The sequence below is a fragment of the Dendropsophus ebraccatus genome, chromosome 7 (assembly GCF_027789765.1).
Source record: "Dendropsophus ebraccatus isolate aDenEbr1 chromosome 7, aDenEbr1.pat, whole genome shotgun sequence".
Classification (NCBI taxonomy): Eukaryota; Metazoa; Chordata; class Amphibia; order Anura; family Hylidae; genus Dendropsophus; species Dendropsophus ebraccatus.
In genome coordinates, this window is record NC_091460.1 from 101,284,968 (window position 1) to 101,297,018 (window position 12,051).

General features: G+C 47.4%; 1 protein-coding gene across 3 annotated transcripts in view; it reads right to left on the reverse strand.

Annotated features, from left to right (window-relative positions):
- Window positions 1-415: 415 nt before the first annotated feature.
- Window positions 416-12,051, reverse strand: part of MFSD12 (major facilitator superfamily domain containing 12) — a 68,599-nt gene continuing 56,963 nt past the window's right edge. The window contains exon 10 of one of the 3 annotated variants that reach the window (XM_069978006.1): window positions 416-735. In XM_069978006.1, the coding sequence (XP_069834107.1) occupies window positions 659-735 (77 nt within the window). In that variant the 3' untranslated portion in view covers window positions 416-658. The remainder of the gene's footprint in view (window positions 736-12,051) is intronic. The other 2 variants (XR_011363964.1, XM_069978008.1) reach the window with 2 other exon arrangements.

Here is a 12,051-nt window from a genome sequence, read left to right on the forward strand (position 1 = left end):
CTGTAGTCCAAAGCAATACACTACAATGTATGCAATCCTGTGGACTGTAGCTGTCACTCTTAAAGGCATTCCATTTTTTTTTTTTATTGATGATTGGTCTCCTGGGGCACGGCTTGGTTTCGCTCCTACTGCGCCATTTGGATCACTTTGGCAGTGACGTTACAAGCCTTTAGACCCATTTCTTTCTACAGGGCTATTGAAGTCTGGAAGTCAGGATCTCCAATGCTCTTAAGAGATGTCTGTGTACTCATTTAATTCTTCTTGCCCTCAGATTTCTGGGGTTACTGTAACCACCACTTCACCTCTGGCACAGTACTGAAACCCTAAACTATAAGTCTGTTCAAAGTTATTGAAATTCAAAAGGTAAAAAAAAATCTTCACAGCATTGAATAATAATCAAACACAAACAACTATAAAATATATATATATTTTTTATTGCTTCTGTTTCTCCAAACATGCCAGGTTGCAGTTATACATTTAGTCGTAACTGGGTGACACCGCAGCATTGATGTCACACAGTTACATCTGATCCATTTTACTTTGTAATAAAAAGAACACAGGAAAATACTATAAAAAGTGGCAATTAATAAGGGCTTGGAAATGTATTCCATTACGATTGTGCAAAATACAAGTAAATGTAGTGAAGCATTGCTGTAACTCAGGCATCCACAGTACTGATTTCCTGGACGTTAGGATGTTGGGATATATCCTGTATTGAAGATGTTGATAATTTACCTAAAAGAAAACAAAGTGGTTAAAAATTTGTTGTGGCACATAACCACAGCATTATTGTTTGCGATGGCCAACAGCTAATGTTGAAATATCTGCTTTTTTCTTCTACTTTTCTCTTAGGCCTTATGCACACGTTCAGTATTTTTTTCTGGTCCTGAAACAACCCGTGAGAAATTGCGGATTGGACATCCGTATTTCCATTTTTTTTTACTACTCATTGCTTTTCAATGCACTTCATCCGTATTTTTTTGCGGAAATACGGATGCCAACATGTTACAATCCGTAAACAATCCGTAACCAATTGATTTCAATGAGAGGATCCGCAAAAAAAAAAAAATGGGTCCACGTCTTTTTTTTACGGATTGATTTTCATCCATTTCTGTTACTGATCGTGTGAATAGCCCAATAGACATCAATGTGCACTAACTCGGATACGGAAATACGGATCCGTAAATTACGGAACGTGTGAATAAGGCCTTCGGCATTTAGAAAACTTAAAGTGGTACTCTGGTGAACTAATCGTAAACCTGTGGGCAGGGGGAGCGGCATGATGTAAAACAATGAAAACATTCACTACCCTACCCATTGCTCTTCTTGTGTTTGAGGTCGGAGTTTCTGCCCAGTCAGCAGTTGCAGTGGTGTCCCACCTCAGCTGTTCGTTGCGAGAGCGGATAACGCGTGCGCTAACCCAAACCCAAAAAGTACTTTGCAACTGGACATTTTTACCCAGACGATACCTTTTAAAGTGCACATTTTTAATCCAGAAGCATAACAGCAAGTTCTTCTTGCTTCCCTGGCCTTTACAGTCCCTAGACCTTAGTGACCTTGTTCTTAAAATGCTTCTTAGCACTACCTGTCCCCATGGGCCCATATTTCAGAATATTTTTAAAACCTAGTGGAATCTATGCGATGACATATTGCTACAGTTCTGTAGTCCAAAGGAAATCCAACGTACTACTAGATGGGTGTCTAGAAACAACCACGTTACATACACTGAATGGTTGCTCTACTGAAGGTGAATTCCATGCAAAGCTCAACATTTTTTTTATTTCTGCCAGGTATAAAAGTGTTTCCTGACCACTTCTTACCATCTAATTAAATAACCTGCAGCTGTCTTAACACCAGGGGGCCAGACAATAAGCAGGGATCTATACATATATCCTGCTGTTTATCATAGAGGAGCAAAAGACCTGTCAAAATGACAGGAGCTGCTCTGCTGCCCAACCAGGACTTGGCACTTAGCCCTCCTATATGTTAGAATACTAGCTATATGGTATGCCTCCAATATAGTACTCCTTGTATATGGTAGAACACTATTTATATAGTGTGCCTGGTATACCCGGTATATATGGTACACCTGGTATTTAGTTGAACTGGTATATACGGTACACCTGATATATAGAACGCCTGATATAACACCTGCTATACAATACATCCAGTATATATTGTATACCTGATATATAGTATGCCCTGTTTATATGGTACACCTGGTATATAGTACGCCTGGTATTTTGTGGTACAGCGGTACATGGTACACCTGAAATACAGTGCACACAGTGCATATGTAGTACACCTGGTGTATAGCATGCCTGTTATATATGGTACACCTGTTATATAGTGTGCCCAGTATATATATGGTACACCTGGTATAAAGAACACCATGAAAGAGGGAGCAGCCCGTCTTCACCCTCTTCTCCAGGTGGTGGGCAGTCCCAGCTCAGCTCCTTGCTTTATTGGTGGAGCAGTGCGATGCTTGTGCCCACTATGCTGCCTGCTCCACTAATGAAGAAAGGAGCGGCACAGAGGCTGCAATGAAGTTAGCGTGGCCTGTGTTGACTCAAATGAGTAGTTAAACACAAGTGTAAAAAAAAATAAATTGATAAATAAACAAAAAATAATTTATGTATATAGATGTGTGTGTGTATTATTGTTATTTACTTTTTACAGACCCCCTGTGGCTAGTGGAGCATGCTAAATGGGTTTCTTTCCACACTGGTGCCAACTCTCTAACATATAGGAAATGTCTGCAAAAATTACAAATGCATTTAGCTTATCCAGTTCCTACAATCCTTTTATTAATTTATGATATCACACTTAACACCAGGGCCGGCTCCAGGGCCCCTGGGCGACAGAGCCTCAGCGGGATCCTCATTTACACACTGTGCACAATAACGTGAGACACCACTAACATGTACAAACATAAATTATTAACATAGACACTGACTGACTGACACACAGCAGTTACAGCTCAGTCTTCTCCCTCTGTCGGGCTGCTCTCCACACTGTAAGGTTGAGGACCTTAAGGTCATGTGATCAGGTCCTTATTCCTTCTCTCTCTGTGCAGGTCCTGCTCAGTCTCCTGTGTCTTCTGATGTTCAGTTCTCACCCTGCACTACAGTGAGCGAGCTGAACATCGGAAAACCGGCCCTGCATAACACACCATTAAAATGCTTTTTCCTATAGCCTTGGACAAATCTGTAGACATTGTCTTAACAACTTATTCAGTAAGATTACAGATGCAGAGGAGCAATGCAGCAGAAATTATCTTGGGGACCTCATGTCATTTTGCAGGCTTGGAGTAGGCTTGAAAAATAAGCCCTAGTTACAGTCAGCTGACCAGATCCCTGACACTGGGTGCTGAGACTCAGCCAATTAGTGCCAGACTGTTTATGCCCCATCCCCACCTGCTTTACACAAGCTGCACATTAGATATGATGGGCTTATGTGGTATGTAGGGGCATAAAGTGTTCTTGTTTTCCTCAAAATAAATAAAAAAAAATTTGTTTTATATATATATATATATATATATATATATATATATATATAACAGAGAGCTGATAAATCTGGGCCTATGTCTAACCTCTATATTACAGGTGTCGGCATTTTGGCCTCCATTCAGATATATAATTATTTATTTAATCATAATTGCCATTTGCTGATTAGGATAACGGATCTCTATGCTATTCCCCCAGGTTTTGTTGCTACAGGATCCACTAACAATAATGTATAACATGCACTATACTTTTTTCCTAATTTAAACAGGGGTCTATGCATAACAGATTACACCAAGTGTCATCTGTGATGGGTAAGCAGCAGAGGTATCTATCTGAAAGTTCCTCAATATATGGCTTCATCAGTCATTGCGAAAAGGAGGGTAAAAAGAGCCTAAGAACTGGACCTTGATACATGTTTATCTACTCAATTTAACCATTTTTTTGTTAAGCATTCTAAAACCTACAGCAATAAAACATCACAAGACTGCAGTTTATTACACACAATACTGTACAATGATAAAGAACAGTGAAAGATAAACCACATAGGATGTAATAACAGCAGAATCTGATGTGATCTCATCGGATGTGCGCGCAGAACTCAGAACGAGATAATAACGAATAGGCTGCAGTACATGGCGACACTCCAGAGCAGGGCTGCACAGCATATGGCGCTTTGGTTTTGGCATTTTTTTTAACGGTCAATTGTTTTGCTATAGCAGGTAAAGGTTTAAAGCCTATATAAAGTTCTATAATTCTTTAAACTTTGGAAGTGTAAAGTTTTTTTCAATTGTGTTATATTTGTCCTTTTTTACTCCCCCTTGACTATAATCTACTTATCTCTTGAGGTCAATATCTTGGTGTTATCTCCCCTTCTAGGGGTTAAAGGGAATCTGTTAGTACCTGAAGCTGACCTGAGGTGCTGACTGTGTGCATTAAGTGACAGTTTACTAGTTACATGGAATATGTACAGTGTCCATATTAGGACATAGTCAGAAGTCAAAGTCAAGAATCATTTTGACACAAAAGTTACTACTAACTTTCGACTACTGACTACTAACCACTGACAATTGACACCTGACTTTTGACTACTTATACCTGACTTCTGATTAAATAATGTGCAATATTTGATCTCTGAAATATCAGTAGTTAGTATACTGTCAGTAGTCCCCATTCAGTTTGAGTTTCACTTTCACTTCAATTGCCAGGCAGCCCCTAGCTTGCAGTATTTAGGTAACAAAATGAAGTGATATCTGATCTCGGACTCTGACTTGGTCAGGAGTATAGCCTCAGGGCTCCACACATTCATTCAGCAACTTTAGTGCTTCTGCTCCAGGTCAGCAATAAAAGCAGGATGGGGCCTTTAGCTGTGTGCAATACTGAAACAAATACAATGTTTCAAAACTCAGCTCTGTATGTAATGAACAAGGGAGACAGGATGTCCGAGTCCTCACTCCTGACCAAGTCAGAGATCAGATATGACTTCATTTTGTTACCTGAATACTGCAAGCTAGGGGCTGCCGGGCAATTGAAGTGAAACTCAAAACTCAATGGGGACTACTGACTTTTCAGAGATCAGATATTACACATTATTTAATCAGAAGTCAGGTATAAGTAGTCAAAAGTCAGTTGTCAATGGTCAGTGGTTAGTAGTCAGAAGTCAGTAATCAAAATCAGTAGTCAGCAGTAACTTGTGTGTCAAAATGATTCTTGACTTTGACTTCTGACTATGTCCTAATATGGACACTGTACCTTTGCCTTAGCTCTCGGGGGGAGGGGATGCTGCACAATTTAATTTCTTCCACTGTAATAAAGTATCAAAGAGGTGTTGTGGTGCTCTGGCACACCTCGCAACTCCTTTCTACATGAATATTCTTCACCAGACAGCCTCCTACAGCTTCCGTGTTTGCGCATGCCCAGATGATGTCAAGGGCACTGTTTGCCACTGATATCACAGGCCGTGCGCCTCTTCTCTTGATTGCTAACACAGGCGCCATAGACCAGAGGAGCGGCACATGCTGTGTCCCCCAATTACGGGCATTGGCTTCAACCCCTTAGCGCGCGTGAAACACCCCCCTCCCAGTCTACAGCACCTGTGCGAATGATGAAGAGAAGAGGCTCGCATCCTGTGATATCAGTGGCCTATGTGCAAACAGTCAGGACGTCATGCACGGCCGGCACGAGCGCCTCACCACAACTCCTCTTTGACACTTGATTACATGGGGAGAAACGACCTGCTGTCCTGATAGGTCAACATAATTTGCCCTATGACGTACACCTACTTCTGCTCTGCTGCACTGAGCCAATGTCTTGTTCCACAACAGCATTGGGATGTTTCTCCTCCTCCCTGGCTCTGTACAATATATGGATTCTTAGGTAACCATCTTGCTACTTAAAGCCTTTTCTCATTCTTTGTGGTTTACTTATTGTGTCTCTCATTATTACATGTGTGTTCCCCCCATCTCTGGGTTTGGTTGACAATGCCGACAATTACATAGTCCTGTGCAGGCAGGAGCAAGGAAGCGCTGCTCTGCTCCCTCTCCTGCCACTTAGAACTTCCTGTGCAATGCCAGCAGTGTGATCAGCTCTGCCTGCATTACACAGCATCCACACCTGACCAGAAGAGGCTTTGAACACCAGAGCAGGAACAAGAAGAGGTGAGCATTACCAGAAGGGCAGACTAAGAGTCCATTTACACAGAAAGATTATCTGACACATTATCTGCCAAAGATTTGAAGCCAAAGCCAGGAACAGACTATAAACAGAGATCAGGTCATAAAGGAAAGCCTGAGATTTTGCTTCTTTTCAAATCCATTCCTGGCTTTGGCTTCAAATCTTTGGCAGATAATCTGTCAGATAATCTTTCTGTGTAAATGGACCTTAAAATAGGCTGTGTTCCCAAACTGTGGTTCTCCAGTTGTTGCACTACAGCCCCCCATAATGTCTTGCTGATGGTTTACTGACTGAGGGTATGTGCCCACTACGGAAATGCGATGGGAAATCCGTCCGCAGCTCACACCCACTCGTGAACTCTGGTGGACGGGTGTGTCTGCACCCGTGTCAGAGACTCCATTCTATGCACTGGAGAATTCCATCGTCCGTCTAAAGAATGAACAGGTTCATTCTTTAAACGGACAACAAAATCCACCTGTGATATAAAGCAAGTTTACAATTTTATTTTGTTTTTTTAGTTCATCGTGGAAAACACAGCACTTCATGTTTTCTGACTGTTTCCTGTTTTTTGAGAGAGAGACAGAAAACAGGAATTTCTGTGTTTCCCAGGCCATCTGAACCTTCACAGTGAGAAGCAGTCATAAGACTGATGAGCCCTGTCTCTCTGTACTGCCCGGAATGCCTCTGTTTAGGTTACAAACCCACTTGCTGGATCTGCAGCGAGTCTCCTTGCTGCGTTTTTGCAGCGAGACTCGCTGCAGATCCTGGCCCTATACTTTCAATAGCAGAGAAACTCGCAGCAGGGATGTACATCCCTGCTGCGATTTTGTCTGCAGTCCGCCCCATTAACCCCCTAGCCGGCGGACATTATACATTACCGGGTCCCCGTTCCTGCTTGCTTCGGGCTCCCGGTGTCTTCACGGCCCGCCCGGCCAATCAGTGCGCTGCGGCGAGACAGCGCACTGATTGGCCAGGCGGAACGTGCCAGTAGCCGCTGAAGCAAGCAGGAGCCGGGATCAGGTAATGTATATCCTGCAGCCCCGATCGCCCCCGACCTCACGATCGCCTCCAGCCCCCGGCCGCACGATCACCCCCCAGCCCCGCAGCCCCCGACCGCACGATCACCCCCCGACCGCACGATCGCCCCCAGCCCCGCAGCCCCCGGCCGCCCGCAGCCCCCGACCTCACGATTGCCCCCAGCATCGCAGCCCCCGGCCGCACGATCGCCCCCAGCGGGCGATCGTGCAGCCGGGGGCTGCGGGCGATCATGCGGCCGGGGGCTGGGGGGCTGCGGGCGATCGTGCTGCCGGGGGCTGCGATGCTGGGGGCGATCGTGAGGTCAGGGGCTGCGGGCGATCGTGCGGCCGGGGGCTGCGGGGCTGGGGGCAATCGTGCGGCCGGGGGCTGGGGGCGATCGTGAGGTCGGGGGCTGCGGGGCGATCGGGGCTGCAGGATATACATTACCAGGTCCCCGCTCCTGCTTGCTTCGGCGGCTCCCGGCACGTTCCGCCCGGCCAATCAGTGCGCTGCCCCGCCGCAGCACACTGATTGGCCAGGCGGGCCGTGAAGACACCGGGAGCCCCGAAGCAAGCATGAACGGGGACCCGGTAATGTATAATGTCCGGCGGCCGGGGGGTTAATGGGGCGGGCTGCAGACAAAAATCGCAGCAGGGATGTACATCCCTGCTGCGAGTTTCTCTGCTATTGAAAGTATAGGGCCAGGATCTGCAGCGAGTCTCGCTGCAAAAACGCAGCAAGGAGACTCGCTGCAGATCCGGCAAGTGGGTTTGTAACCGAAGAGTACAAACCCACTTGACGTATTTGCTGCGTGAATCAGTCTTAAAAATAAGCAGGCAAAACGCAGGTTGGCTTTATACAATTGTTCTGTGTTAAAATACGCAATTGCGTATTTTTGAAGCGTGAAGCTACATGCATTTTTCACACAGGTTGTTAACAACTGATGCTTTGCTAACAACAAGCTTCACGCTTCAAAAATACGCAATTGCATATTTTAACGCAGAACAATTGTATAAAGCCAACCTGCATTTTGCCTGCTTATTTTTAAGACTGATTCACGCAGCAAATACGTCAAGTGGGTTTGTACCCTAAGTCTGTTTTTTCCAACCAGCACAAGTCAGAAAATCTGCCTTCAGGAGACTGGACCTGGATTTCTGGTAAATTCCGCTTTGTTTTACAGCATAACAAAAAAAAAAAAAATGTATATTGCAAACTTGCTTCATATCACATCTACTGTTGATTTAGATTTTGCAACTTATAACAGGGACACTTTAATATATGAAGGATGTCCATTGTTTATGATGGATCATTTCAATTGCATACTAGATGAACAGTAAGGGTACTATTACACGGCTGATCGTTGATATAGGTTAGAACCTATAATTTTCGGTTGCCAACCGCGCACCGCTACGTGTAATAGCGGTGCGCGGCCAGCAACTGGCGATCTACATTGCTCCTCCGGTCCGCTTCTCCCCAGGTCCCGCGCACTCTAGCTTCAGAGCATCCTGTCTGAGCTTACAGGCCGCTCAGCCAATCACAGGCCAGGACCGCCTGTGATTGGCTTTGCGGCCTGTCAGCTAACAGGCCACTCTAAAGCTAGAGCGCACAGGACCCGGGGAGAAGCGGACCGCAGTAGCAGCCCTGGAGCGTGGATAGGTAAAGTATACCGTTTAAGCAAGGGCTGCAAGGGCATCAGTAACGATGTCCTTGCAGCCCTTGTTAAACGATTATCGGGCCGTGTAATAGGCCCAGTAAACAGTAGTTACAGTTGTTAACGGGCCCCTATTGGCCTGTCTAATAGTACCCTTAGACCGTAAGAGAGAATAAGCTTTTAACCACTGTCTGCTAATTTTATATTCCCATTGGTAAAATTGATGGAGGAGTTTGACTAGAGGAATGCGTGGCGCCACCTAACTCCTGGAGTTTTAGTATACTTGCTATAATTCTTCCCATAAGGTCTTTTCCAGGCTGAATATGATTTTAGTAAATGACCATGCACTGACAATTAGAGAGATTAGACATGAACCCCACAGTCTGTCTGACCATGTCCCAATCCAAATAGATAGCAATATAGGATGGTACTCCCAGTTACTAGTACTGGAAGGGGATTTAGATTTAGGGTACAAACCCACTTGGCGGGTCTGCAGCGAGTCTCCATGCTGCGTTTTTGCAGCGAGACTCGCTGCAGATCCCGGCCCTATACTTTTAATGGCAGACAAACACGCAGCAGGGATGTACATCCCTGCTGCGAGTTTGTCTGCAGCCCTCCCCATTAACCCCCTGGCCGCCGGAGCTGATACTTCACCTGATCCCGGCTCCGGCAGTTCCCGATGCCTTCAGCAAGCCGGAGCGGGGACCAGGTGAAGTATATGCTCCAGCCAGCCGCCCGCAGCCCCAGCTGCCCGATCGCCCCCCGGCCGCCCCCCCCCCCCCGCAGCCCCAGCTGCCCGATCGCCCCCCCCGCAGCCCCGGCCGCCCCCCCGCAGCCCCGGCCGCCCGATCGCAGCCCCGGCCGCCCGATCGTCCCCCCGCAGCCCCGGCCGCCCGATCGCCCCCCCCCCGCAGCCCCGGCCGCCCGATCGTCCCCCCCCCGCAGCCCCGGCCGCCCGATCGTCCCCCCGCAGCCCCGGCCGCCCGATCGCCCCCCCCCCCCCCGCAGCCCCGGCCGCCCGATCGGTGCTGGGGGGGGAGGCGATCGGGCGTCCGGGGCTGCGGGGGGACGATCGGGCGGCCGGGGCTGCGGGGGGGGGGGGCGATCGGGCGGCCGGGGCTGCGGGGGAGCGGCCGGGGCTGCGGGGGACGATCGGGCGGCCGGGGCTGCGGGGGGACGATCGGGCGGCCGGGGGGGGGCGATCGGGGGGGCCGGCCGTTGCTGCGGGGGGGGGGGGGGGGGCGGCCGGGGCTGCGGGGCGATCGGGGCTGCAGGGGGGGGGGGGGGGGGGGGGGGGCGGCCGGGGCTGCGGGGCGATCGGGGCTGCAGGGGGGCGGCCAGGATATACATTACCAGGTCCCCGCTCCTGCTTGCTTCGGCGGCTCCCGGCACGTTCTGCCCGGCCAATCAGTGCGCTGCCCTGCCGCAGCGCACTGATTGGCCGGGCGGGCCGTGAAGACACCGGGAGCCCTGAAGCAAGCAGGAACGGGGACCCAGTAATGTATAATGTCCGGCGGCCGGGGGGTTAATGGGGCGGGCTGCAGACAAAATCGCAGCAGGGATGTACATCCCTGCTGCGAGTTTCTCTGCTATTGAAAGTATAGGGCCAGGATCTGCAGCGAGTCTCGCTGCAAAAACGCAGCAAGGAGACTCGCTGCAGATCCGGCAAGTGGGTTTATACCCTAAATCTTTGTTGGCAGTAATGAATACTGAATCCATTATTGGGTAGCTGGAGAAGTTTGAGAATATAGGTTCAGCCAATATTACAATAGTATGGACACCTCAAATGCCTTTTTCAGAGGTTTAATAAAAAGATGTGAGCAGAGCAAGGAGAAAAATTAAAGAACGAAAGGAGTCAGTGAGGAGAGAGGCAAGGATATCTGAAAAGAAGCATATAGAAGATGATACAGAGGAGGCAAGAGAAAAGAGGGATAGAGCAGGGGAGGAGCTTAGAGGGTTTCTTCAGGCTAATACCCTTATCAAATGTTCAGGGGGGGACAGGGTGGAAACTAAACTCTTGGCCAATTTAGTTAGGGGGAAAGATACCCAGCGAATAATAGTGGAGATTAAGAATGGGGATGGAGTATTAGTAAGAAATACTACAGAGATTGCAGGCATTCTTCCTAAATTTTATAAATACCGGTATAGCTCCAGATGGCAGGGTGATTTAGATCTGGGTGAATATTTATCTTCTGTTGAAATGCCTAAACTATCGAAAACACATTAGTAATGGTGCGTTTACACAGGCAGTATTTATCTGACAGATTTTGGAAGCCAATGCCAGGAATGGATTTCAAAAGGGGAAATCTCAGTCTTTCCTTTATGACCCGTTCCCTGTTTAGGGTCCGTTGCTGGCTTTGGCTTCAAAAATCTGTCAGATAAATCTGCCTGTGTAAACACACCATTAGACCACACAATTGAGAAGGAAGAGTTGCTTCCATCCTGGAGTAGTATGCCCCTTGGAAAAACACTGGGACTGGATGGTTTGCCTGTGGACTGCTGGAACGATCTGCCGTGGATCAGTTTCAAGAGATTCTTCTCAACTCTTACAAGAAAGGTTGTTTGCCGAGATCACTATGAAGCAAACATTACTCTGATTGCAAAATTGGACAAAGATCTTAAAAGGAGTTATCCAGTGCTACAAAAACATTCTCTTTGAGACAACACGACTCTTGTCTCCAGTTCAGGTGCGGTTTGCAATTAAGCTCCATTCACTTCAATGGAACTGAGCAGCAAAACCCTGAGCAAGCTGGAGACAAGAGTGGAGCGGTCTCTGGAAGAAAGTGGCCATGTTTTTGTAGCACTGGATAACCCCTTCAAAGAAATAGGTCTATAAGACTCCGCGTCTTTAATCAACACAGATATGAAGCTGTAGAATAAGCTTTTGGCCAACATTTTGATCAAAGTGATTAATACTCTTATTGGTAGAGAGCAGCATGGGTTTGTAGAGCGACGCAAGACAATATTAGGCGGGTACAGGCCAACACCCAGTTGGAAGGAGGGGGGCACACTCCTTAAATGGAGTTTTGTTTTGGGGAAGGAGTTGGAGGAAGATTATATACCATAAGCAGAAGGTAACCCTTAATGATTTCCCTGGCTATTTCATACTCAAGTGGGTAACCAGGCAGGGATGTTCCCTGCTCTTCGTCCTGGCTATTGAGCCATTGACGAGGAGTATAAAGAGAAATGTGGAGATTGAGGGGTTTG